The 27,419-nt window shown below is 42.2% G+C and overlaps 1 protein-coding gene across 3 annotated transcripts in view; it reads left to right on the plus strand.

Moving 5' to 3' along the window:
• Positions 1 to 27,419, plus strand: part of LOC140429471 (dmX-like protein 1) — a 366,142-nt gene that overhangs the window by 257,951 nt on the left and 80,772 nt on the right. For all 3 annotated transcript variants that reach the window (XM_072516509.1, XM_072516511.1, XM_072516510.1), the window contains exons 29-32: positions 8,888 to 9,063; positions 14,955 to 15,082; positions 18,343 to 18,428; positions 25,631 to 25,832. In XM_072516509.1, coding sequence (XP_072372610.1) covers positions 8,888 to 9,063; positions 14,955 to 15,082; positions 18,343 to 18,428; positions 25,631 to 25,832 — 592 coding nt within the window. The remainder of the gene's footprint in view (positions 1 to 8,887; positions 9,064 to 14,954; positions 15,083 to 18,342; positions 18,429 to 25,630; positions 25,833 to 27,419) is intronic.

Genomic DNA, 27,419 nt, shown 5'->3' on the forward strand with positions numbered 1-27,419 from the left:
TTGTTTGGCAGTAACTTACAAGTAGCAATGTTCATAGAAATCAAAGCAATGCATGTTGTTCAGTACCCATTGTTCACAGTCATATGCATATTGCCTTCATGTTTTTCAGCAGCAGATTGATATTTGTCTATTTTGACAGGAAGGTGGTTACCTGAGCATAGCCAACAGCAGATAGTAATGTACTCCGTGGATTGTGTGGGGTTTTCAAAAGCTCTTGCAATCTTCAATCCTGCGTGTTCTGCAAGTGCAGCAGGCAAGATAAATAGGACCAGAGTATTTTATATTGACTTTGCATAGCAAACAATTACAAAGAAGTGAATACTGTAATCCTACTTTTGTTTTATTACTGATTTTACAATGCTATTGCTTTAGTCTATACTTGTGAAAGATAATTGAATTTCTAATGTTTCTTTCTTAAAAACAAACCATAGTTGAAACTATACTATGTATATACTATATATAGTATATACTATTTACTATATATAGTATACTATATGTATATACTATACTGGTATTACCCAATTAATTCAACTTACCCATATATTATGTGAACAGCTATTTACTGAAAAAATATGGGTACTATAGGTAATGGCTAGTGTTCAAGCTTATAGAACTTTCCTTGCTGCACCTGAAAAAGTTAATACTTGATTTTTGCTGACGATAACTAAGAAATTGTACTTGAGCAGATCCTACATGTTAAAGCCATAGTTCGCAAATCTAATTAAGTGTTTACTCAGGAAAGGAGTATTTTTCATTATAGTTCAACAAACATTAAACCTTTTTTTTACAATGCTATGCTTGTCTACTCTTAAGTGTATTAATGCATTGATTAGTGTTTTCTCTGCAACTGTGTGATAGTGGAAGGGGAGCATGCTATGTATTAAGAGGTATTGTGTAAGGAAATGCCTTTACATCCCATTCCAACTTTGCCCAATGTTTTCTTTTATCCTTGAGACATATCAGTTGCACTGGTCAGTTTCCTTTTTCTCTCCTAAGAGCATTTGCATGTAAATAATTGAATAATTCTTCAGTTGGTATTTGTTTTTTTTTTAATAAATGTTTTTTATTGGGTTTTTGAGCAAAGTATATTTACCTTTATGTACATAGAATAAGATATATATATATATATATATATATATATAGAGAGAGAGAGAGAGAGAGAGGGGCACACACAAACATACCAAGAAAGAAAAAAAAATAATATATAAGAAATATAAAATAAAATAACTGGTAAGGTATTATGCACCAGCTCAACTGCAGCAACTCTGTACAATTGGCAATATTATTTACAACACATAAGTAGGCATCTATTTGTCGGTTGGGGGGTGGGGGTGACTGGGGAGGTAGATATACATTTGGGTGCCGGAGAAACAATTACAGAGGGCAATACTCGAATGGGTCTGGTGTTGGTGTTGTCACTTGCTTCTCCCGGATGGATTTTGTTGTCGTCTCGCGTTCACCTCCGCTTCAGCCGTTTGTCACGTCTTTCGCCTGGATTTTCCTTGCTCTCGGTTCTTGTAGATGCCAAGTTTGTTATCGTTTACCATGCCTTCCTTCCGGCCATCATACCCCCCCCCCCCTCTCTGGTTCTCCTCTATTGTTCCCTGTCTCTTCACTCTTTCCCCACCCCCCAACTTCTGCCCCCCCCCCCCCTCCCCCCTCCTGTGGTTCGCCTTTCTTTCCTCTTAGGTTTAACTGTCGTTTCTCCCCCCCCCCCCCAATCCTCTCCCGATCTATCTCTCCCTCTCATACCTTGGCTACTTTCCCCTGATTCTTGGCTACCGGCTATTGTTCTGCTTGTTCGTTGGCCACAAACAGGTCCCGGAACAATTGAGTGAATAACTCCCACGTTCTGTGGAAGCCGTCATCTGACCCTAGGATGGCGAATTTGATTTTCTCCATTTGGAGAGATTCTGAGAGGTCCGACAGCCAGTCTGCAGCTTTGGGTGGTGCTGCTGATCGCCAGCCGAATAGGATTCTACAGCGGGCGATCAGGGACGCAAAGGCAAGGGCGTCCGCCCTCCTCCCAGGAATAGATCTGGCTGGTCTGATACCTCGAAGACCGCCACTTTTGGGCATGGCTCCACCCTCATCCCCACCACTTTGGACATTGCCTCCAAAAAGGCTGTCCATTACCCCGCAAGTCTTGGGCAGGACCAGAACATGTGGGCGTGGTTGACCAGGCCTCCTTGGCACCGTTCACATCTATCCTCCATCTCTGGGAAGATCCTACTGTTCTTGTTAAGTGGGCTCTATGTACCACTTTTAGTTGCGTCAGGCCTTGCGCACGTGGAGGTGGAGTTGACCCTATGCAGTGCTTCGCTCCAGAGTCCCCACCCTATTTCAATCTCCAGGTCTTCCTCCCATTTTTCAGTTGGTATCTTAAGATCTATTGGCATCCAGGTTAAGAACTAGAAGAATATATTCAACTTGTTTTATTAAGAACAAACTATTCGATGAAAACTCATTTCTTTTAATATAATAATTGCTTATTGTCACAAGTAGGCTTCAATGACGTTACTGTGAAAATCCCCCAGTCGCCACATTTCGGCACCTATATGCCGGTACGGGAATTCAACACGCGCTGCTGGCGTTGCTCTGCATTGTTCTGCATTACAAGCCAGCTGTTTAGCCCACTGTGCTAAACCAGCCCCTTCCTTTTTTTTCTTACTCCTAGTACTCTTCAGCCAACATCATCTATTAAATTCTGTGAAAATAGATTTAATGATGTCAATTTTATTACCTTTGACTTGCTTAGATTTCTGAAAGCTCCGATCTATTATCAATGCTGCCTCACAGCATCAGGGACCCAGGTTCAATTTCAGCCTTGAGTGACTGTGGAGTTTCTCCTCGTACGTTTCCTCCAGATTCTCCAGTTTCCTCCCACAGTCCAAAGATGTGCAGGTTAGATGAATTGGCCATGCTAAATTCCCACATTAGTGTCCAGGGATTTGCAGGTTAGGTGGGTAACGGGGATGGAGGTTTGGGGCGGAGAGTGGGCCTAGGTAGGGTACTCTTTCAGAGGGTCTGTGCAGACTCGATGGACTGAATGGCCTCCTCCTGCACTGTAGGGATTCTATGGTAATCTTTGTTTTGCAGCTGTACAGCAAATCTTAACTTTAAAGTGCAGTTATCATTCCACAAGTTGAGAAGAATGGTATATTTGTATGATTTTCTCTTAGTTTGAGGCAAATTGTATGAAGTCAATGAATACAAGACACATTTTAATTTTATTTCTTGGGAGAATATTGATCTTGCAGTCTCTGCATTTCTTTTCATTAAATCAGCTAGAACTTCGCAATATTTGAAACTGGATTATTGGAACATTATATCCATTCGGCAATGTGACTATCTGTTTTACTGTTCAGATGTTTTTATCCTATAAGGAACATTGGAATATTTCAGGTTTATGCTGCTAGTTGTAGATAGATTCCCAATGGGTCTAATCATGTACACTCAGCAAAACCTTGATTGCAGTTGAAACTTAAAATTGTTGTCTGGTATCTTTTTTTTAAACTAGTTACATTAAATTTCTAAAGGTTATTCAGAGTCATTATTATAATCTTTTTGTGATACAAATAAATAATTGAACTATCCTTCAAATGGGATGTCATTTGAAATCAGAAATCTAGCAATGAACTGGTACAACTGTTTAATGTTTTTTGATTTAAGATACTTGTTAGCAACGTTGTGTTTAAGAATTTGGTATATAGTGGATCAATAACAATTGGGGAAATTCCATAAAACAACTTAAAATTCCTTTTTAAATTTTGTGAAAATATTTATATATTTACTGGATGAATTTGTTGCAAGATGAAACTATTTTATTCCTAAATATAAAGAATATTTCTTAAAAACATATAAAAAAGAAATCTTAATGACACTATCAGTTAAATACTGTGCTTTGATCTTTATACGAGGTTCAAATCCAACTCTGACTAATGGGATAAAAGTCTCCTTTGTTAACTGACTGTCACAAGTATGATGATTTGGGATAGTCTAATCTCAATTCATCGTGAATGTGACTGCACTTCCAATAAGCACTGTCCATATTTAACTATGATGTGGAGATGCCGGCGTTGGACTGGGGTGAGCACAGTAAGAAGTCTTACAACACCAGGTTAAAGTCCAACAGGTTTGTTTCGATGTCACTAGCTTTCGGAGCGCTGCTCCTTCCTCAGGTGAATGAAGAGGTATGTTCCAGAAACATACATATAGACAGATTCAAAGATGCCAGACAATGCATTAAAAAAGATTTTATTCCTAAAAGATTCAATCACCTGCTAATGCTCGCATTCCAAGCATTGTCTGGCATCTTTGAATCTGTCTATCTATATGTTTCTGGAACATACCTCTTCATTCACATGAGGAAGGAGCAGCGCTCCAAAAGCGAGTGACATCGAAACAAACCTGTTGGACTTTAACCTGGTGGTGTAAGACTTCTTAGCATATTTAACTAACGTGATATTCAGTTATTTTGTTAGGGACCATCAACATTTAAAGAGAAATCTGAACACCTTGTTGAGAACTATGCCACAAGATTTCATGCTTTTAAACAAAAATAAACTTTACTGATTGTAAAAGACTTGAACAAACCAAGCACTATTGACAAAGTCGTTTCTAACAGCACAGGGTTATGCTGATCAGTTTTACTTACTACGTCCCCTGACAATTATTTTGTACTTATAAGACACACCAGTCTTAAAGTTATTTACTTCTATAGGGACCGCCAATAGATATACCACAATCCTCTGGAAACTACTTTAACCCTCCTCAGTTCCAGCTATTCCCGGAGGTAAGACATTCATTTACTACCTCTTGACTAGCTGTGGATACCTCAGTCCTTTGCTCTGGTTGCCTTCTCAATATTTACATATTAAATTGCTGGTTCATTTCCTTTGCCACAAGACGGTGAGGACCTCTAGATTTTTCCACTAGCTTCGAACTAGGAAATCGTCCAGCTTCTTTTCCCTCATGAAATCCAAACTGAGGTTAAGCCCTACCCAAAATCCCCATGTTAAATGATTAAGTTAGCTTTTTCTCTGCTTACAGTGCAGGCCTGACTAACTGTCGTTTACTTTGGCAACTTCTGTCAGCGAGCTACAAACTGCGCGCACACAAGTTGCAAGTAAAACACTCAACAAACAGATAGACAAATTGAATACCGAGAATTTCCCAAAACTGATGGCATGCTTGGTATGCACTCTCGCAGACCTTTCAATTAAGTAGACCTCATTTTAAATTCCTTCTTTAATCGGAAGAAAGAAATGGATTTTTGCAGCGCTTCAGGGTTTGCCAAATGCTTCTAAACTAGTTTAGCTCCAACTCCCAAAACAAAAACACATCTATTGACTGCCCGTACTGCAGGGATTGCAGACATCAAAGTTTCCACCTGAAGGCCCACATTGTTTAAGGATGCGATTTAATGGCCTTGGCGTACCCAACTTGGTGTAAGGATGAGACCATTGAATCTCTCAAGAGGCCTCTTGTGAGATTTGCAACAGTCAAAAAACACCTCACCACATTTAATGGAGTCTCGCGAGACGCCACAATCTGAATCTCGCCCTCACTGAGCATGATCCAGATCAGCATATTTAAATGAGCTATTAGGCTAATTTAAATATGTGTTTGCGGGTTTCTCCCAGCACACGGGACCTAACGGTCGCATCTAGGAGACCTTGCCAGGGTCCCATTTAGTATTTACCAATGTAAGGGGATGTTCTCAGGAGCCAACCAGAGGGTGGTACGGGGGGTGGGGGATGGTTGGAGAGATCCACTGCAGCCAGACAAAATGGTGCCCCGGTCTGCTTGCCAGCAGAAATGTCTCTTAAGTGCGGCCTCGGCAGAAAAAAACTCCTCAAAGTCAAAAAACAACAGCAAAGTCCGTTAAATAGAGAGACGTTTTTCGGCATCTGCAGCAGGATCCAAAACCGGACATGCGCCCTAAGTTTCTCCATCTGTAGTTTCATGACTCTTACCCTTCTAGCTGTTAACCTCTCAAGTCAACATGGCCCAGTTTTCTGAATTGTAATTAACTCAGGTTTGTTTTTACATCAGATGTTTGCTAGTTTTAAATCCGGTTTTCCCCCAGATCTGCAGAGTTAAAACCTTAATTCCTAAAATTAAAAGTTACATTCCAAGGAATATAACTTATGAACTCTGTATTCCTGACAGTGGACCGTTATGTAGAAACCTTAGGGGATAGTTTCTTTGGAAAATAGAAAGAAAAATCACACTTGTGCTTTTGGGGGGTAGGTGAAGATTAATTTGTGTTCGACAGAATAAAGCTTTTTAGTGCATTTGTTTATACTCCATGACTTGAGATTGTGAAACAAGATAGAACCCTAAATTGGCCAACTATTCCCTTCCTCGTACTGAGTACTGAAGTTCTCCAACATGAAAATAATTAATTTTGGGGGCAGCCATACAAGCCAAATAGTCCTCACACTACTTCAACTTTCCATGTGAATATACTTAACTGTTACTGCAAAATAAAGACTTCAAAGATGAGTTAGACCATAAGACATAGGAGCGGAAGTAAGGCCATTCGGCCCATCGAGTCCACTCCACCATTCAATCATGGCTGATTTCAACTCCATTTACCCGCTCTCTCTCCATAGCCCTTAACTCCTCGAGAAATCAAGAATTTATCAACTTCTGTGTTAAAGACACTCAACGTCCTGGCCTCCACCGCCCTCTGTGGCAATGAATTCCACAGACCCACCACTCTCTGGCTGAAGAAATGTCTCCTGATCTCTGTTCTAAAGTGACTCCCTTTTATTCTAAGGCTGTGCCCCCGGGTCCTAGTCTCCCCTGCTAATGGAAACAACTTTCCTACGTCCACCATATCTAAGCCATTCATTATCTTGTAAGTTTCTATTAGATCTCCCCTCAACCTCCTAAACTCCAATGAATATAATCCCAGGATCCTCAGACGTTCATCGTATGTTCGGCCTACCATTCCTGGGATCATCCGTGTGAATCTCTGCTGGACCCGCTCCAATGCCAGTATGTCCTTCCTGAGGTGTGGGGCCCAAAATTGCTCACCGTATTCTAAATGGGGCCTAACTAGTGCTTTATAAAGCTTCAGAAGTACATCCTTGCTTTTATATTTCAAGCCTCTTGAGATAAATGGCAACATTGCATTTGCTTTCTTAATTACGGACTCAACCTGCAAGTTTACCTTTAGAGAATCCTGGACTAGGGCTCCCAAGTCCCTTTGCACTTCAGCATTATGAATTTTGTCACCGTTTAGAAAATAGTCCATGCCTCTATTCTTTTTTCCAAAGTGCAAGACCTCGCACTTGCCCATGTTGAATTTCATCAGCCATTTCTTGGACCACTCTCCTAAACTGTCTAAAACTTTCTGCAGCCTCCCCATCGCCTCCATACTACCTGCCCCTCCACCTATCTTTGTATCATCGGCAAACTTGATCAGTTCACTGTCAAACTTGACTGTCTCTGCCTCTCTTTCTTTCTCTCTCTCTCTCTCTTCTCTCCCCCCCCCCCCTGCCCCTCCCCCCAGAAACACAATACTTATGTGATACTCTAATAAACAGATAAACAGTGCACTTTCTAGCTGCCAGAAGGGTGTTAGAATTTTTATTCAAGACAAAAATGCTGCAAATAACACAATCCAATGTACTGTGAGATATGGTACTCCTCAGTATTTAAAACTAGGGATATATTGTGATTTTCATTACCTTGTTTTTTAAATATTGTAATACCTGCCTTTACAGAAAGGGATCTGTGTTTCTAAGGAGGGGAATCTTCATTTTATTTTTGTTTCTCTTCACTTTATTTTTCTCCCCATGTCCTTTTCATTACTTTTCCACTGAAGAGATAGAAACAGTAGGAGAATTGTCTGATCCAGAGCTGCAGGTTGATCCCTACCATTTCAGTATACTTGAGCCTGAAATAGTTAAGTTTACTGGTGAGGTTGGTGAGTAAATACTTGATCTGCCTAGCCTTTTTGTATTATAGCTATCCAGTTAACCATCACACAGCAGAAAGCAGACCTGGCTTTTGTGAAGGAGTTGACTGATTTTAAAAGACTAACCATTTGAAGCCTGAAACTGTTTGAGTGCAAACAAATCAATGCAGAATTATCTGTCATATTAAAACTGTGTAAAATGCATTTGATTTCTAAGTGTTTTTAGTATTAACCGTGTTGATATTGGTTTGTTCGAGCTGCCAAATGGTTTCCTGTGTAAATGCAAAATGTGCATGGTTAAGTGCATGGGCAGGCTATCTATGCACAGGATTTCTGCATGTATTGTTATCGTACTATTCAAGTTTAGACAGCTCCATTTTTGTGTGATACTTTTATGTAGGAAAATTACTTGAATATTAAGTTAAATTTCAACAACTCATTCCGATTTTTATTGTAAAAAATAACTGATTCATTTCCTATTTCCTAACTGACATTTTGCAAGAAATTCAAAAATTTCTGTGAAAACAGTTGCCACTTCCATTTCTTAAATTTCAGTTTTTGCATTTATGTATCTGCATATCAATGCTGCAGAATGGACGGTATATGAAATTTTCTTATTTGCCTCTTCTGAACACGTGCAATATTAAAGAAATTTACTTAAATTGCGTGGTAGAATTAGCATGAATTTGAATGTTCAGTGCCTTGTCCATTTTTATTTAGGCTTGTATGCATTCAGAATGCTTTATAAAAAAAAAAAAAAAAAAAAAACGCTGACGTTCACTTGTATTTGTGCTTGTTGGTTTTATAGTTGTGCTATTCATTAGCCTGTTTCAGTTTAATTTTTTAGTGGAAAAAAATTGAAATTGCCTTACTATAGTTATTAGATTCTCATCTACATTTTTCCTCAACAAATGGAGTGCATTGTGTATAACTTCTTCTGTACTTCCTTTGCAGCAGTTACTCCTCCCTCTGATAGATATCGCAGCCATTTCCATCGCAAAGAATCAACGAGCAGAGAATCTAGAGCATCCTCTCACAGTCCTCCTCCAGTTGTTGGCCAAGGGATTTCAGTCTATAACGAGAAGTTCATTCCTCCTGAACTTAGTATCTGGGATTATTTTATAGCAAAGGTAATTTTTTGTTTGCATGTTGGAACAAGTTGGAAATCATTGAAGTGCACACAAGAAAAAGTCGATTAATCTCTGTATTGTTAATTGGAACCTGAATATTTGTATTAACATTAATGTATCATGTTAATAATATACCACATTAATACATATACAAACTCATCCATCCAAACCCACCAAGCGAACAACAAGATATGATAGCATTAACACTTTAAAATCTCAATGGTCGACGAATGTACATTATTGATATTGGATCTATATTTTTGTTATATGTTATTATTAGTTATACCTCAAGTAATTTAGACTAATTAGCAGGAGGAGGGGACCCAGGCAGTTAGCAGAATAGGGGCACAGCATAATACAGAAAAGCAATCATGTCAGAGGGAATACAGTGGTAGTAAATTTAACAAGGGAGTAGGACCAGGCTGGATGGCCTCTACTTTAATGCCAGGAGTATTACATGTAAAAGGATTGAGTTAAGGGCGAGGATTGACACATGGAATTGTGATATAGTAGCCATCACGGAGATGTGATTGAGAGAGGGGCAGCTCACGAACCTGGGATATAGAATCTTCAGGCAATACGGAGGAAGGGGTAAAAGAGGAGAGGGCATTGCATTAGTTAAGGAGTCAGTTACTGCTGTAAGGAGAGATGAGGGAGCATCAAATGAAGTTTTGTGGGTAGAGCTTAGGAACAAAAAAGGGACAGCTACCATGCTCGGTGTTTATTATAGCCCACAAGATAATCAGCAGGAATTTGAGGAGCAGATATGTGTGCAGTTTGCAGAGGTGTGTAAAAATAATAATAGGCTAATTATATTGGGTGATTTCAACTTTCCCAACATTAACTGGGATAGTCACTGCTTAGATAGAGTAGAGTTCTAAAATTGTACACAGGAGAACTTTTTAACTCAATATGTAGAGGGTCCAATAAGGGACTGTGTAGTGCTGATCCAAATTCTGGGGAATGAAGTTGGACAGGTGATTGATGTGTTGTTGGGGGAGCATTTTGGTGATAGCGACCGCAACATGGTACAGTTTAAGTTTGCTATTGAAAAAAGAAATGGACAAGTTAGAAAAAAAGGTTTTGGACTGGGGGAGAGCAGATGTTTAGTAAAATAAGGCAGGATTTGGCCAAGGTAGACTGGAAAGAGTTACTTGTGGGGAAATCGACAGAAGAGCAGTTCAAAAAGGAAATGGGGAGGGTACAGGCCCAACATGTTCCCTCTCAGGTAATAGGAAGGAGTCACAAGCCCAGAGAACCATCGATGACCAGAGACATTCAGGATAAGATGAGAAGGAAAAGAGAGGCTTTTAGCAAGTACAAGGGGAGCAAATCAAGGGAGGCATGAATGGAGTACAGAAAGGGAAGGGTGGAACTGAAGAAAACAATTAGGAGAGCAAAGAGGGGATATGAGAAAGTGCCAGCTGGTAAAAGTAGGGAATATCCCAAGATATTCTATTAGTATATCAATGGGAAGAGAATCAGGGAAAGAGTAGGGCCTATTAGGAACCAATGGGGAAATCTGTAGGTGGGGCCAGAAGACATTGGTAGCGTGTCTTCATCAAGAGAATGAGGAGGCAGATAACGAACTTGGGGTTCTTGAGAAAATTGTCATAGAGAGTGACGAGGTATTGGAGATGTTGGCAGACTTCGAAATGGACAAATATCCAGGTCCAGATGAATTGTGTCCCAGGATGCTGTGGGAGGCGGGGGTGGGGGAGGGGTGGGTGGAGGAGGAGATTACAGGTGCTGTCACCCAACTTTTTAAATCCTTTCTGACTTCGGCGGAATGCCAGAGGACTGGAGAACAGCTAATGGAGGTCATGCCTAACAAATTTGATTGAATTTTTTGAGCATGTGACTAGGTATGTAGATGAGGGACTTCCGGTGGCAGACATTGTGTGAGTAGTCGCACACAGGGCAGCTCCTGCTTGAAGGCGTAGAAAAGAGCTCTTTTTAGCTGAAGTCGGGTGCAACTTCGATGGAAAAGTGAAACTGAAGGTCGGGCGGGAATGGTGTGTCTACTGGTTAACAAATCCGGCATAAGAAGGTGAAGGACTTGGCCAAGGAGTTGGAAGAGACCTATGGCGCAGCAGCCAGTGGAAGGATGGTGGAGGGGGAAGGGCCAGTGCAAGTCGCAAAGCCCCAAATGGAACAGTTGATGGTCTTCATCAAGGAAGCGTTCCACCAGCAGAGGAAGGTGATGCAGGAGGATCGCTCGAAGGCCATCGAAGGGGTTGTGGCACCCCTGAAGGGATCGATGGAGAGGATGGAGAAATGCTTGGAGGCGCAGGGATCGCAGATCCGAGAGATTGAGAGGGTGATGTCGGACCACAGCGATCTGGTGTGGCATTGGAGGCGGAGGTGGGGCTCTTGGGAGACTTTTGCAAGACATTGGGAGGAAAGGTGGCGGAGCAGGAAAATAGGTTGAGATGGCAGAATCTGCGGATAGTCGGCCTGCCTAAAGAAGTGGAAGGTGTGAGTGCATGAGGTACGTTTCGAGGATGTTGGCGGGACTGGTGGCAAAGGGGGTGCTGGACCTGAAGTGAACGAAGCACATAGGTCTCTGAGGCAGAAGCCTAGAGCAGGGGTGCTACAGCATGCAGTGCTCGTGAGGCTCCACAAGGCATGGAGAAGGCGAAGATTCTGCAATGGGCCAGGGAGAAGTGCAACTGCGAATGGGAGGGGAACAAGGTCCGAATACACCAGGACATTGAAGCTGAGCTGGCAAAACGTTGTGCGGGGTTCAACAGAGCCAAGGCAGTGCTGTATCGACAGCGGATCAGGTTTGGGGTGCTCTACCCGGCGAAACTATGGGTGACCTATGAAGGCTGGGAATACCATTTTGAGACCCCGGAAGCAGCCAATGACTTCATCAAGGAGCATAAACTGGCGGAGAACTGAACTGAATAATTTTGGGAGACGGAAATGCTGGCACTTTGAATTACTTGAGAAGGGGTAGAGTGGGGGTTTATTTTATACCAATATGGATACTGTGCGGGCTGTAATTAAAGATTATGCAGAATTGAACCAAAACAGGGAGGTGTCAGCAGCTACGTTTTGGGAAGCGATAAAAGCTGTGGTCCGAGGGGAGATGATCTTGTTTCAGGCTCATACAGATAGAAAAAGGAGGGAGGAATATGAACAGCTAATGAACGAGAAAGTGGAAGTAGATAGGGAGTACTCGAGGGCGCCTACCACAGAGGGACTGGCGAGGAAGAAAAAATTACAAGGGCAATTTAATAGGTTAACAATGGGGAGGGCAGTAGGACAGCTGCATAGGGCAAAAGGGGTGCAGTACAAATACGGGGAGAAGGTTAGCGCATCAGCTGCAGAGGCAAGCCACGTCCAGGGAAATATTGAAGATACGGACTGGGGCCGGGGGTGTGGTATCAGAGCCGGGGAAGTTAAGCGAGGTATTTAGGGATTACTATAAGTAGCCTTTTATATACGTTTGGAATCAAATACATTTTTTAAAAAAAGGTGTGCAGATGAGGGTAGTGCGGTTGATGTAGTTTACATGGATTTCAGCAAAGCCTTTGACAAGGTCCCACATGAGCAACTTACAAAGAAGGCAAATGCACAGAGGATACAGGGCAATTTGGTGAAGTGGATTCAAAATTGGCTTAGCTGTAGAAAACCGAGTGATGATAGACAGCTGCTTTAGTGACTGGAAGCCAGTGTCCAGTGGAATACCATAAGAATATGTGCTGGGTCCCTACTGTATACCATTTATATAAACAACTTGGGTGACTACATGGGGGGTAGGATCAGTAAGTTTGCAGATGACACAAAAATTGGCCGAGTGGTTAACAGTGAGGTTGAGTGTCTTGGGTTACAGAAAGATATAGATGGGATGGTCATATGGGTGGGAAAGTGGCATATGGAATTTAGCCCTGAAAGGTGTGAGGTGACAAGGAAGTAGTCAATGAATGGTTTGACACTGAGCAGTTCCAAAGAACAAAGGGACCTTGGTGTATTTGTCCATAGATCTCTGAAGGCAGAAGGGCAGGTTAATAGGGTGGTGGAAAAGCACTTGGGACGCTTTATCAATCGAGCCATCGATTACAAAAGCAGGGAGGTTATGTTGGAGTTGTATAGAACTTTGTTGAGGACACAGCTGGAGTACTGTGTGCAATTCTGGTCATCAATATAGAAAGGATGTGATTGCACTGCAGGGGTTGCAGAGGATATCCATCAGGATGTTGCCTGAGATGGAACATTTTAGTTGTGAAGAGACATGATAGGCATGGGTTGTTTCCATTGGAGCAGAGAAGACTGCTTTGGGGCAGCCTGATCGAGGTGTGCAAGATTATTAGTGGCATGGACAGGGTGGATAGGGAGCAGCTGTTACCCTTAGTTGAAGGGTCAGTTACAAGGGACACAAGTTCAACGTCCAAAGATGCGTAGGTTAGATGGATTGGCCATGCTAAATTGCCCTTAGTGTCCAAAAAGGTTAGGTGCTGTTACTGGGTTATGGAGATAGGGTGGAGGTGTGGGCTTAAGTAGGGAGCTCTTTCCAAGGACCGGTGCAGACTCGATGGGCCGAATAGCCTCCTTCTGCACTGTAAAGTCTATGATTCTATGAGAGGCAGGAGGTTTTGGAGTGATTTGAGGAAAAGCTTTTTTACCCAGAGGGTGGAATGCACTGCCTGGGAGGGTGGTAGAGTGAGTTGCCTCACATCCTTTAAAAAGTGAGTGAATGAGCACTTGGCACGTCATAACATTCAAGGTTATGGGCCAAGAGTTAGCAAATGGGATTAGGTAGGCAGTTCAGGTGCTTTTCATGCATCGGTGCAGACTCGGTGGGCCAAAGCGCCTCTTCTGCACTATTATTCTGTGATATCTACATACCACTCTTTTAAATCTACACTTTTTTTGTAAATTTGATTTTTAACATAGGTATTCATATTTTCTAATCCTCTAAGATGAAATGGTAATAGACATCTGTGCAGGACACCGATGTATGTGCTGATTTCATATTCAAACTGGTCTAATTGTCTTTGTACCAAGCTAATGCATGCAAAGGCCTCAGTGGTCAATTGGATACCCAGACTAAGATTTAAATCGAGTGAGATTTATTCGCTTGTGGTATCTTTACTTGTCAGGATGAACAAGTTATGGTTATCATTATCTCCCTCAGATAAAAAAGTTAAAAGTCTGAAACAGTAACACAACCCCCTCTCCACTTTCAGTTTTTACACAGGCAGGATGAGGTGTGGGCAGTCAATCTCTCGGGAGGCAGGTTGAATATTTGAATGGGAATGCCTCATTTTAAAGATTCTATTTTAACTAGTCAGCTGGATTTTCCTGGCCCCTGGAAATACTGCAGGTGGATGTAAAGTGAATTTAAGTGCCCTTGCAGCACTGCTTGTGGAGTAGGACGAACAGGAGTGTTTCGTCCAGGCTCAACAAGCAATGTAGTAAACCCCAACCTGACCGATGTAGCTCCTCCTTCCCCCGATGAGCATCTCCTCATCCTACCCCACACTTCATCCATGTGCTGCATTTTTTCACACCTGACAGCTGCAGGAAATCTACAGAAAATAAATAAGACATTGGGTTCAGGAAACCCATGCTTCCAGGTTTCGCTTTCTTGATTGAGAATGTGCCTCAGCAACCATGTTGAAACCAGAGTATGCGCATTTTCTGTTTTTCTTTCAAATCTCCAGTATCTTTAGTATTGTGCTTTTTGTTCCTACTAATCATTTCATTCCATTCATCAATAAGAAAGAAATGCCACAAGAATAAATTAGTTAGTTTATGGAAAAAATGAGCAAATATTAACGCGATAAATAACTAGATATTACAGGTCATTTAAGTTAGATCTAGAATCAAAATTTTAATCAGTAGTTGCAGCTGATATAAATTGCATATATTCCTTTTTCTAGCCCTTCCTTCCCCCAGCACAGAATAAAAGTGAATATGATTCAGAAGAGAGCCAGGGCAGTGATGATGAGGAAGATGCTTTTGCTTCAGACATACAGCTTCAGGAACATTCAAATCCAAACTCATTCAGGTAAGAGCGAGTTTGGTTTGTTTTAACTTGATAAAAATGACTTTGATATCTTAATTTTCATCCCCTCCCTCCACCATCGTCCTACCATGTTCTCCTTTTGACGGGGGCAGCACGGTGGCATAGTGGTTAACATTACTGCCTCACTGTGCCAAGGACCTGAGTTTGATCCCAGCCCCAGGTCACTGTCAGTGTGGAGTTTGCACATTCTCCCCATGTTTGCATGGGTCACAATCCAAAGATGTACAGGGTAGCTGGATTGGCCACGCCAAATTGCCCCTTAATTGGAATTTTTTTTTTTAATGTTATCCTTTTGATTACTCTTCTGTTCCTTGTCCTTCCCATTCTTTTACCATGGTACATAGTTGTTAGAGCTGAAATAGGGGGGTACATAGTTGCAAATTATGGCTTTTAAGACCTTTTAAGAATGCTCGTGATTTTTATTGTGTAGTTATTCTCTTCAACTATTTCATGATATATCTACCCGAAATTTCATGAACTTTGTAAAACACTGTAGAGCATATGTAGAGAGAAGGGAGATAATGTTTCGAATCTGGATGACTCTTTGCCGAGCTTTGACAAAGTCCTCCAGACTCTCAACGTTAGCCCATACTCTCTGCACAGATGCTGTCAGACCTGCTGAGATTGTCACGTATTTTTTATTTTTGCATCACTTCCATAAGACCATAAGACGATAAGACATAGTAGCGGAAGTAAGGCCATTCGGCCCATCGAGTCCACTCCACCATTCAATCATGGCTGATTTCAACTCCATTTACCCGCTCTCTCTCCATAGCCCTTAATTCCTCGAGAAATCAAGAATTTATCAACTTCTGTCTTAAAGACACTCAACGTCCCGGCCTCCACCGCCCTCTGTGGCAATGAATTCCACAGACCCACCATCTCTGGCTGAAGAAATTTCTCCTCATCTCTGTTCTAAAGTGACTCCCTTTTATTCTAAGGCTGTGCCCCCGGGTCCTAGTCTCCCCTACTAATGGAAACAACTTCCCTACGTCCACCCTATCTAAGTCATTCATTATCTTGTAAGTTTCTATTAGATCTCCCCTCAACCTCCTAAACTCCAATGAATATAATCCCAGGATCCTCAGACGTTCATCGTATGTTAGGCCTACCATTCCTGGGATCATCCGTGTGAATCTCTGCTGGACCCGCTCCAGTGCCAGTATGTCCTTCCTGAGGTGTGGGGCCCAAAATTGCTCACAGTATTCTAAATGGGGCCTAACTAATGCTTTATAAAGCTTCAGAAGTACATCCCTGCTTTTATATTCCAAGCGTCTTGAGATAAATGGCAACATTGCATTCGCTTTCTTAATTACGGACTCAACCTGCAAGTTTACCTTTAGCGAATCCTGGACTAGGACTCCCAAGTCCCTTTGCCCTTCAGCATTATAAATTTTGTCGCTGTTTAGAAAATAGTCCATGCCTCTATTCTTTTTTCCAAAGTGCAAGACCTCGCACTTGCCCACGTTGAATTTCATCAGCCATTTCTTGGACCACTCTCCTAAACTGTCTAAATCTTTCTGCAGCCTCCCTACCTCCTCCATACTACCTGCCCCTCCACCTATCTTTGTATCATCGGCAAACTTAGCCAGAATGCCCCCAGTCCAGTCATCTAGATCGTTAATATATAAAGAGAACAGCTGTGGCCCCAACACTGAACCCTGCGGGACACCACTCGTCACCGGTTGCCATTCCAAAAAATAACCTTTTATCCCAACTCTCTGCCTTCTGCCTGACAGCCAATCGTCAATCCATGTTAGTACCTTGCCTCGAATACCATGGGCCCTTATTAAATTTAATCTGCCACAGATCTGCTCCTTTCACTATCCTATTGTTGCACCCCTGAAGTCTATTCCAATCTGCCTCATTATCGACAAAATATTGGAATTATGGCCTGTATTCAAAAGTGCCTATCATTTATATGCAGCAAGAAAAGCAATGATCCTATTACTGATCCCTCTTAGTAACTCCACTTTTTAAAAATTCATTTACGGGATGTGGCTGTCTCTGCCTAGGCCAGCGTATTTTGCCCATTCCCTATTTTGCCCTTGGAAGGTGGTGGTTAGTTGCTGCCTTGAACAGCTGCAGTTCCTGAGGTGCAGGTATACCTAGTGCTGTTAGGGAGGGATTTCCAGAATGTTGACAGTGAAGGAGCAGTGATTTTGGTGAGTGCATTGGAGGGGATCCTTTGCATACTTCTCTCAGGTTTGAAAATAACCATTCACTGTGTCCCGATGTAACAAACCCTGGATAACTTGCAGGCCAAGACTAGTAAGTGGTAAGGAGCATTTATGCCAAACAAGTGCCAGGCAATGATCATTTCTAGAAAGAGTGAATCTAACCTTCGCTCTTGACATTCAGTGCTTTACCATTGCTGAATCCTCCATCATCAACACCCGGGCCGTTGCTGTTGACCAGGAACTTAACTGGACCAGTCATATAAATGTTGATTTGCAAGAGCAGGTCAGAGACTGAGAATTCAGCAGTGAATAACTTGTTTCACCTTCCCCACAAAGCCAGTCCACCATCTACATACAAGGCACAAGTCAGCTGTGTGATGGAATATTCTTTATTAGCCAGGATGAGTGCAGCTCATCAGGACAATACCATGCAGGACAGGACAGCTTGTTTCATCGTTACGACATCCACCACCTTAAAGCATTCATTCTCTCACACACTGTGTACCCTATACAAGTTGAACTGTGCGAACTCGCCAAAGCTTCAACAGTACTGAAATGCTTATTATTTGATGAGCTGTCAGCCCCAATCAGAAGCTACTGTAATGACTGTGTAACCTGACTAGTTTAGCAGAATGCATTGAGTTTCAAGTTGAGATTTATTTGAGTGATGGAATAGTGGGGCCTTACATGTAGCTTGTTTGCATTAAATGTGAACGAAGAGTGCTTAATGCTGACACTGAAGAGGACAAGTGTTCTGTTCACTCGTATGAAAATTGCTCACAGAACACAATTCACGAAAAATATAGATATAAAATAACATAATTGTGCGAGAAAAATTAAAGTTACATGACAATATATGTAGAATTCTGAATGAATTCAGATTGAGGCAAGTTTTACTTCAAAATATTTTATGGCATCTGCAGCTAGAAAATAAAACAGGCCCAAAGTTAAATTGCTCCGATTTTATTAACCACTGAGCGGTGTCAGTTTGTCAAACCTTAATTAACAAAAAAAAAGCTGTTGCAAATTGAATGAAATATTTTGTCATTTTTTTGATTTTAGCTGGTCACTGATGCGATATGCTATGGTGCAGCTGGTGCTTCATAATTTGAAGAACTTTTACCCAATGGCAGGGTTGGATCTCTCAGGTAGCTAATTACTTTATTTGTTTCATAATGTAATTTTATCTCCCTATGTGTCCTCTGTTCCAGGCAATAACTCATGTTGTGGGATGATGAATTCTTAATTTATCTTCACAGTATGAATATATATGATGCAAGATTATAATTATAATCTACAGCGATGTGAAATTACTGACATTTGGATAATGGAATTACATCCGTGTAGATTTTCTTTTCTCACCTCCACCTTCCCTCAGCTGCCGCCCGAAGACGTGAAGAGAGAGTCTGAAAGTCTGGATATTCTTGGCCGATAATGAGGCTGGGAGCAGCCACTTATCCTACCAGTGGGGGAGGGGGACGCTCTTCTTCTGGCTACTTGGTGGAGCCACCGGGCTCCGGCAGGTGGGAAAGGAGTGGATACAGCAGCAAAGCTCAAGTCTTGGAGGGGTTTGGGGGGCTGGTAGGTGGGAGCATGCGTTTCTAAGGGTTGGGTGCTCAGTGAGTGTAAGGGGGGAGAAAGCTTCGGAGTGTGTGGATTTTTGTTGATGGCTGCTGAGTAAATTGGGGGAGAGTGAGTTGGCGGGGAGAGGTTGAGAAGAGGCATGGCAACCAACCGTCTTGGATTTACTGGAATTGTCCCTGAATTTTCCTTCCTGTTCCTCATCCCATGTGTGGGCTTCCCTGGATGCTATTCATCCCGGAATTATTCATGCAGTGACTAGGAAACTGCTTTGAGCCTCCTCCTAAACCTGCCTGAGCATCTTTGGTGTCTGTGCACCCACGTTGTGCAGTCCTGGCAGCACACCTTTTCCGCTCTTTCCCCCTCCCCGCCCCCTGAAAAAAACCTTGGTCCTGTTGACCGCCAGCATCCCCCATTGAAGTATCCCTTATTTTTTTTACCCACTGAATTGGAAAAGAAGCATCCTTGAGGGTGGGTTTGTGGGGGAGGGGGAGCAGAGGAGTGCCGTTGAGAAGAGGGACATATGTGTGTGGTTGGGGGAGGGGGGGTGGAGAGGGACTTCACTGAGTACTTTTTTTTTAAAAACATGTTGTAATTATGTATGTTCATCTTTAATGCACCAAGATTAATTATATACTGAAGTTACTCTGTTCTACAATGGACAGAATTTGTGTGGTCTCCAAGTCCATAATCAGGATGTTTGCATTTAAGGTGTGTATATTCCTCACACTAATTTTTCCTAATTAAAAAACTTGCTGCTGGAATTTATTTATTAAAATTTAAGAAATACAGGTTATTTATTATCACACCTTGCTCCAAATGTTTAAAGTACACTATCTCGGTCATACTATCACACACGCCAAGTTTAGATACAGATGAAGTTAAAGCCACAATTATAAAAACTGATTTTGTAGCTGGTGTCCATGCCTAAGCCGCCTGATTTTGCCTTAGTTGAGTTTTTCTTTCGTTTGAATTAAGGTCTTTTAGAAACAAAGGATTGTCCTTCCGTGAAACCTCTTTTACACAAATACCTGCGAGATTGGTTCTGAGGTGGACTTGGAAGCTGGAACAAGACAGTCTTTTGCTGCATTAGACTTTCCACTATGATGGTTCAGCTGTTCTGCATTTGCTTTCACAGAATCACAGAATAATACAGTGCAGAAGAGGCCCTTTGGCCCGTCAAGTCTGCATCGATGCATGAAAGACACCTGACCTGCCGACCTAATCACATTTGCCAGCACTTGGCCCATAGACTATCCACCCTGCCCATGCCCCTCATATCCTGCACACCTCGATCAGGTCGCGCCCCCCCCCCTGCCCTCTGTCTTCTCTGCTCCAATGAAAACAACCCAAGCCTATCCAACCTCTCTTCATCGGGGCTGGTTTAGCACAGTGGGCTAAATAGCTGGCTTGCAATGCCAGCAGCGCGGGTTCAATTCCCGTGCCAGCCTCCCCGAACAGGCGCCGGAATGTGGCGACTAGGAGCTTTTCACAGTAACTTCATTGAAGCCTACTTGTGACAAGCGATTATTATTATTAACATAAATGTTCCATCCCAGGTAACATCCTGATGAATCCCTTCTGCATCGCCTCCAGTGCAATCCCATCCTTCCTGTGATGTGGCAATCAGAATTGCACACAGTACTACAGCTGTGGCCTCACCAAAGTTCTACACAACTCCAACATGACCTCCCTGTGTTTGTAACCTATGCCTCGATTGACAGAGGCAAGTGTCCCATATTCCTTTTTCACCACCCTGCCCTTCCGCCTTCAGAGATCTATGGATAAACATGCCAAGGTCCCTCTGTTCCTCGGAACTTCCCAGTATTAGTCTATTCATTGAGTACTTCCTTGTCACATTACTCCTTCCAAAGTGTATCACCTCTCACCTTTTCAGAGTTAAATTCCATCTGCCACTTTTCTACCCATATGGCCATCCCGTCTTTATCTTCCTGTAACCCAAGACACTCAACCTCACTGTTAACCACCTGGCCAATCTTTGTGTCATCCGCAAACCTACTGATCCTACCCCCCCACATAGTCATCTAAGTCGTTTATATGATTAACAGTAGGGACCCAGCACAGATCCCTGTGGTATGCCACTAGACACTGGCTTCCATTCATTAAAGCAGCTATCTGTCATCACCCTCTGTCCCCTACAGCTAAGCCAATTTTGAATCCATCTTATCAAGTTACCCTGTGTCCCATGTGCATTTGTCTTCTTTATAAGTGTCCTATGTGGGACCTTGTCAATGGCTTTGCTGAAATACATGTAAACTACATCTCGGTGGCACAGTGATTAGCACTGCTGCCTCACAGCGCCAGGGACCCCAGTTCAATTCTGGCCTTAGGTGACTGTGTAGAGTTTGCACATTCTCCCCGTGTCTGCTTGGGCTTCTTTCAAGTGCTCCGGTTTTGTCCCAAGGAATTTGTCCAGGTTAGATGGATTGGCCATGTGTTTAAATTGCCCCTTAGTGTCCAGGGATGTGAAGGTTAGGTTAAGGGATTCTATGAACTGCACTACCCTCATGGTCCCATGCTCAAAATATTCAGTCAAATTTGTGAGGCATGACCTCCAACTGAAAAAGCCATCATGACTTTTCCTGATTAAACATTGCTCTCCAAAAGTCATAAACTCTCCAAGTGGAGGTAGATTCTCTCCTTAAGAATTTTCTCCAATAGTTTGCCTACCACTGATTTGAGACTCACTGGTCTATCTCTACAACCTTTCTTAAATAGTGGGACCACATTAACTGGTCAGAGCCCTGGCAATCTCCTTCCTCACCTCCCACAGCATCCTGGGACGCAACTCCTCTGGACCTGGAGATTTGTCCACTTTTAAGTCTGCCAACACCTCCAATACCTGCTCTCTCCCTATGACAATTTTCTCAAGAACCTCACAGTCTTTCTCCCCAAGTTCCATATCGACCTCCTCATTCTCTTGGGTGAAGGCAGATGTGACGTATTCATTCAACACCCGACTAATGCCCTCTGCCTCCACCTACAGATTTTCCCGTTGGTCCCTCATGGACCCTACTCTTTTCCCTGGTTATCTTCTTCCCATTGATATACTTATAGAATACCTTGGGATTTCCATACTTTTACCAACCAGAGCTTTCTCACATCCCCTCTGCTCTCCAAATTGCTTTCCTAAGCTCCATCCTGCACTTTCTGTATTCCGTTGATTTTCTCCCCTTGTACTTGCTAAAAACTCTCTTTTTTATACTTGCTAAAAGCCCTCTTCTTTATACTTGCTAAAAGTCCTCGTCTTTGTTCAGGGTATTTTAAACAGCAGTGCCTGAAATTTAGATTCAGTCTCATGACTGCAGTATTATCACTTCTGGGGTCCAGACGACCATAATACAGTGCAATTGACAATAGTCATTCATTCTTTGCCTCAGCTTATTCTTTTGTCTCCCCTTTAAGTCACTCCGCTTAACATTATTTGCTTTAATGTTGTTTAATTTTGAGAGCATTTTTTTTTCCTGCATCGCTATTTACAGGTTTACATCTGCCATCTGGCCCCGACACCCCTTTCCATTACACTGCACTATGGGCCAGCCATTGCCATGTCCTGATACTGGAATCTCGTCACTGTAACCAGAGGTAGAAGCTGTGGGGAGAGAGTGATGCCTGAGATATGCGAGCACGGGGCCGGGGACCAGATGCTGCGGTATGAGTAATCTGGTGTACCAGATGGGGGTGAGGAGGAGAAGGGGAAAGGGAGTGTAGCCCCAACTCAGTTCATGCCTCTCCATCCTTTCTCTGACTCCCATCCATGCGCCACTTCTCCCCACTGCCACCTCGATTCTATCTGAAACCCGGGGAAGGGGCTCAGCCTCTGCAAGGAATCAGTCCAAGCTCCTGACCCAGGTGCAGCCTCGAACTGGGAATTGGCCAAAGCCTTCACTTGTTCAGTCACTCTCCTGAGCTTGGGTGGGAGTGAGAAGGAGCAGGGTGGGAAAAAGACATAAAGGGAAAGGAGAGAGTAAGTCACAGGCAGACAGGCGAGATATAAAGAGATGGGCTGGGAAAGGAGAGACAGAGAGACGGTGGGAAAGGAGAGACAGAGAGACGGTTGGGAAAGGAGAGACAGAGAGACGGTGGGAAAGGAGAGACAGAGAGACGGTGGGAAAGGAGAGAGACGGTGGGAAAGGAGAGAGACGGTGGGAAAGGAGAGAGACGGTGGGAAAGGAGAGAGACGGTGGGAAAGGAGAGAGAGAGAGAGAGAGACCGAGACGGATAGATGTTTGGAAAGGGGAGCGACAGAGATGGACAGACATTGAGAAAGGGGAGCGACGGAGACAGATGGACGGTGGGAAAGGAGACGGAGAGGCACAGACGGTGGGAAGGGAAACAGAGACACGGGCGGTGGGAAAGGAGAGCACACAAAGGTTGAGCTAAGTTTCAGAAATGCTGTGTTTGTGACCTCTTTGTGCTACTCCAATTTTGTTTGGGTGATTTTGTGTTACCAAACCTGAATTTATCCAGTATTTTTGTTACATTTATTTATTTATTTTATTTTGCAAACTATCCCAGCTAGGAATGCACAATGCTGCATGTGTAGAGTACAGCATTTTGACTTGTCCCCTGGGTTTTCCAGGCAGAAATATCCGAAGGAACCTACTAGGGCTTTAACATTCATTCCTATGCGAACCATGATTCACATCAAGTTATTTCACTTAAAGTGGTGATTTTCAAGAATGCAACTGGAACTTTAATTGAGGGTTTATTGTATGGCACTCAGAGACCACCTGTCCAGATATCCCATGTTCCTAAACGCTAATCCACCCTTAAACAATGTGAAGTTTAAACGTCACATTTTTTACCGTCCAAATTTTGAATGCTCATCGTCACATGTTAAGCTGCAGCCAGCTTAACAGGTTTTGTGGTCACTCGCATGAAGTATGATATACTCCATAATATCCAATATCCTCATGTTTGTGGATCGGGGTAACAGTTTCACCCTCGGTTAGTCTGTTTGTCGATAAGCAATAAATCTCAAAAACTAATGGACTGATTTCAAGGAAATTTGGTATACAGGATATGGTCCAAGGGAGAACTGATTAGTGTTTGGTGAGGATGTTGATCCGGATAATGGATTTTTTGAAAGGATCCGTTAACATTGGGAGACGGGTTGAATTTGCTCTTTTTTAGAATGTTGGCACAGTCTGTGTTATTATGGCACAGAAGGAGGCCATTCGCCAGATTGAGACCATGTCAACTCTCTACTGAGCACTCCAAACAATACCATTCTCCTCCTACTCTATTCATATAGCCCTGCAAGTTTATTACCCTGAAAAAGCTGTTGGTTAGAATGCTGTTCATTGTTTATAATGTTATAGATTGTTTCCGCTGCTGTGATGGAATTTGCCACAGCTGTCAAAATGTGAACAGAGCTTTCCGAGCAGGTGGTTGGGATGTAAATTGTTCTGTAGTCTCCTCAGTGAGATGGGAAACTTTGATCAAAAGATTTCTTTTTTCGGCTTTAGACTTGTAGAGGAACAACCAGGCAGGAAAACTCTCAAGAAAGAGTGGAGTAATTTTTTTAAAAATTCATTCATGGGATGTGGTCTTTGTTGGATAGGGGCACGGCGGTCTGGAGCACAAGGCTTCAGTACTATTGCCGGATTATTGTCAGGGCCAAAGCCTTTGCAGTATCCAGTGTCTTCAACTGTTTCTTGATATCATATGGAGTGAATCAAATTGCCTGAAGACTGGCATCACAGGTGCTGGGGACCTCCGGAGGAGGCCGAGATGAATCCTCCGTTCAGCATTTCTGGCTGAAGATTGTTGCGCATGCTTCAGCCTTACCTTTGTAATAAAATTGAGTTAACACAAGTGCCTCTTCCTTTGTTGCTGTTTTTTCCCTGGAATATGAGGTCATGTTAACTTTCAAGAACTTTCTTCATAAGATACGAGTACTGCTGGAATGCCAGAATTTGTTGCCCATCCCTAATTGCCCCAAACAAAGTGGTAGTGGGTTAAAATGGGATCACATTGGAAAATAGTTTGCAAAGCACTCCCGTATTTATTCATTTTGCATGTACATACTCCATCAAGGTCACTACTAGTAAGTTGTTAGTATGTACTTCATTCATGCAAACTCTAACTATATTAAACCTAGAAATGCTGAGGTCAATTTGGTGATTTTATACAAGTATATCGGTTCAGGTTTGACGTAACGACAGAAGGTAAAACGGTAAAATTGATGTCTCTACTTGCTTTAAGTCTAATAATTCCACCTACTTCAAGTGGCTTAGAAGCATTATCATTCACTGCAGGTTATGAAAAATGTGGAAATTATGGGCAGCACGGTGGCTCAGTGGCTAGCACTGATGTCTCACGGCACTGGGGTCCCGGGTTCGATCCCTGCTCTGGGTCACTGTCCGTGTGGAGTTTACACATTCTCCCCGTGTTTGCGTGGGTGTCACCCCCCACAACCCAAAAGATATGCAGTGTAGCTGGATTGGCCATGCTAAATTGTCCCTTAATTGGAAAAAATGAATTGGGTACTATAAATTTATTTTTAAAACATTTTTAAATGTCGTAATTACATGATTCCTTGTCACAAACATGTTCAAGTCTTTTTATCTTTAGCTACTTTCTAAAGGAAAGCAAGCAGAAGATTTTTATTACATGAGAAATTTATGCAGTGGTCTTTCAAGTTATTAGCTTTAATAACCTTTTATCATTTTCCAAAGTTTTATAATGCAACTTGGTTTTGTTATTTCACCAATGTCTTAGCATCTTTATTTTTCTTTTGCAGAACTCCCTGTTTGTTCCCCATCTTGCCATGCAATTTTAAAAACTCTTCAACGCTGGGAACAGGTATTACATCGGCGTCTTGAATTATTTGGTGGCCCTCCTCCAGACTTCATCTCAATGCATGCCAGTGAGGGCACAATGTCTTCAGGTCCTGCTATTCTCGTCCATAAAGCATTGCTGGAACCCACCAATACACCATTCAAGTAAGAGGAGTGAGCAAACAATATTGGATCATTTTAATTATCCCAAGGTAGATGAGAATAAATATAATCCACAAAGTCAAAGTGAAAAATGATTTATCCAGAGCTGCTTTCTAGATCTGTGTGATTTTGTTCAGTAAAGAAAGATGTGTTGTTCACTAAGTTCAAGTTAATTAAGCGACAAAGTGAGCAAGCAAACAGTTAGGAATTTGCGCTTACCTAAGTTGTGATCTTGATTTGAAAATAGAAAATAAGATTGAAAAGTCAAAGATAAGGAGACTTGACTATAAGAAGGCAAATTCTTACGAATTAGGAATTAGTTCTGATAAGTATGAGTAGAACTTTGGAATAGATTAAGTTATCAAGCTCTGGTGGCTGTTGAAAGAGAATGGTCTTTGGAGGTTCTGACCATGATTTTTAAGTTCTCAAGTGTTCAAGTGCTGTGGAACTGGAAAGTAGATAATATAACAATCTAATAAGGGAAGGAGATTAAACTGGGTAACTGTAGACCAGTTAGTTTAATGCTGACTGATAAATCTTTAGAATCCATAATTCAAGATGAAATTAATGAACGTTTAGAAATGCATAGGCTAACTAAGGACAGCTAGCACAAATTTATTAAAGACCAATCATGATTGACAGATTTAATGACACCAATGAAGATGTAGCTGATTGGGTAGATCAAGAGAAAGCAGTACATGTCTTTAAGGATTTTCAGCATGCAATAACATGTCTCAGGAGACTTGTTCGAAAAGTTCAGACATATATGAGTATTGCTGAGAAAATACATTTTGTTGAAACTTTTCATCCTGAACTCAGGACATTACAAAAAATCAGGGGGGACAACAGCTTTTACTGTATGAAGAGGATGTTATTTGTTTGCTAAGTGGACTCTGATCAAGGTGTTGCCGTGGAGAAAGCACCAGGGAACAGTTAATTGCCAAACTTTTGTTTAAACTCAAACTAGGCTGGTCGACACTGCCCGTGGCAATGACTTGACTAATCAATGAACCAGAAAATGGCTGCCCCTGCAAGCATTTGTTTAGTTGAAAAAGACATGGACATGTTTCTTCTATCTGCAAAATGATAGCTATCCACTGGTTCATTCCACAGGGCAATACCTTAACCAATCAGAGGCAAGCTTCTTGGTTTAAATTTCAAACTATGTCTGGCGGTCAACTGTCAATCACCATCAACTGGTACATTCTCCATGGCCATGCCTCTACCAATCAGTCCACTTATCAATCATTCAGTACCCTCTTCTCACACAATACAAAGTTGTTGTTTCCACTGACATTGATATTCTACCAACTGTCCTGATGAGTGCAAAATTAAACATTTGGGCGAAGTGTATTTTTTCAGCAATACTCCAGTTCTGTACTGCCAAATGACTTCATATAACATGAAATATGGAAAGACATTTAGTTAATTGAGTTAAGATAAATGGGTGTTGGTGAGATTGTAGCAAGTTGGAAAAGGATCAGTACCTCCCTGGTTCAATACTGATTCCACTTTTATTATCGAAATATGGTGATATTTTGAACTTTGATATAAGCACAGTCTCGCTCCTTTCTGGCAATTAATGATGGG

This window comes from Scyliorhinus torazame, chromosome 9, assembly GCF_047496885.1.
Source record: "Scyliorhinus torazame isolate Kashiwa2021f chromosome 9, sScyTor2.1, whole genome shotgun sequence".
Classification (NCBI taxonomy): domain Eukaryota; kingdom Metazoa; phylum Chordata; class Chondrichthyes; order Carcharhiniformes; family Scyliorhinidae; genus Scyliorhinus; species Scyliorhinus torazame.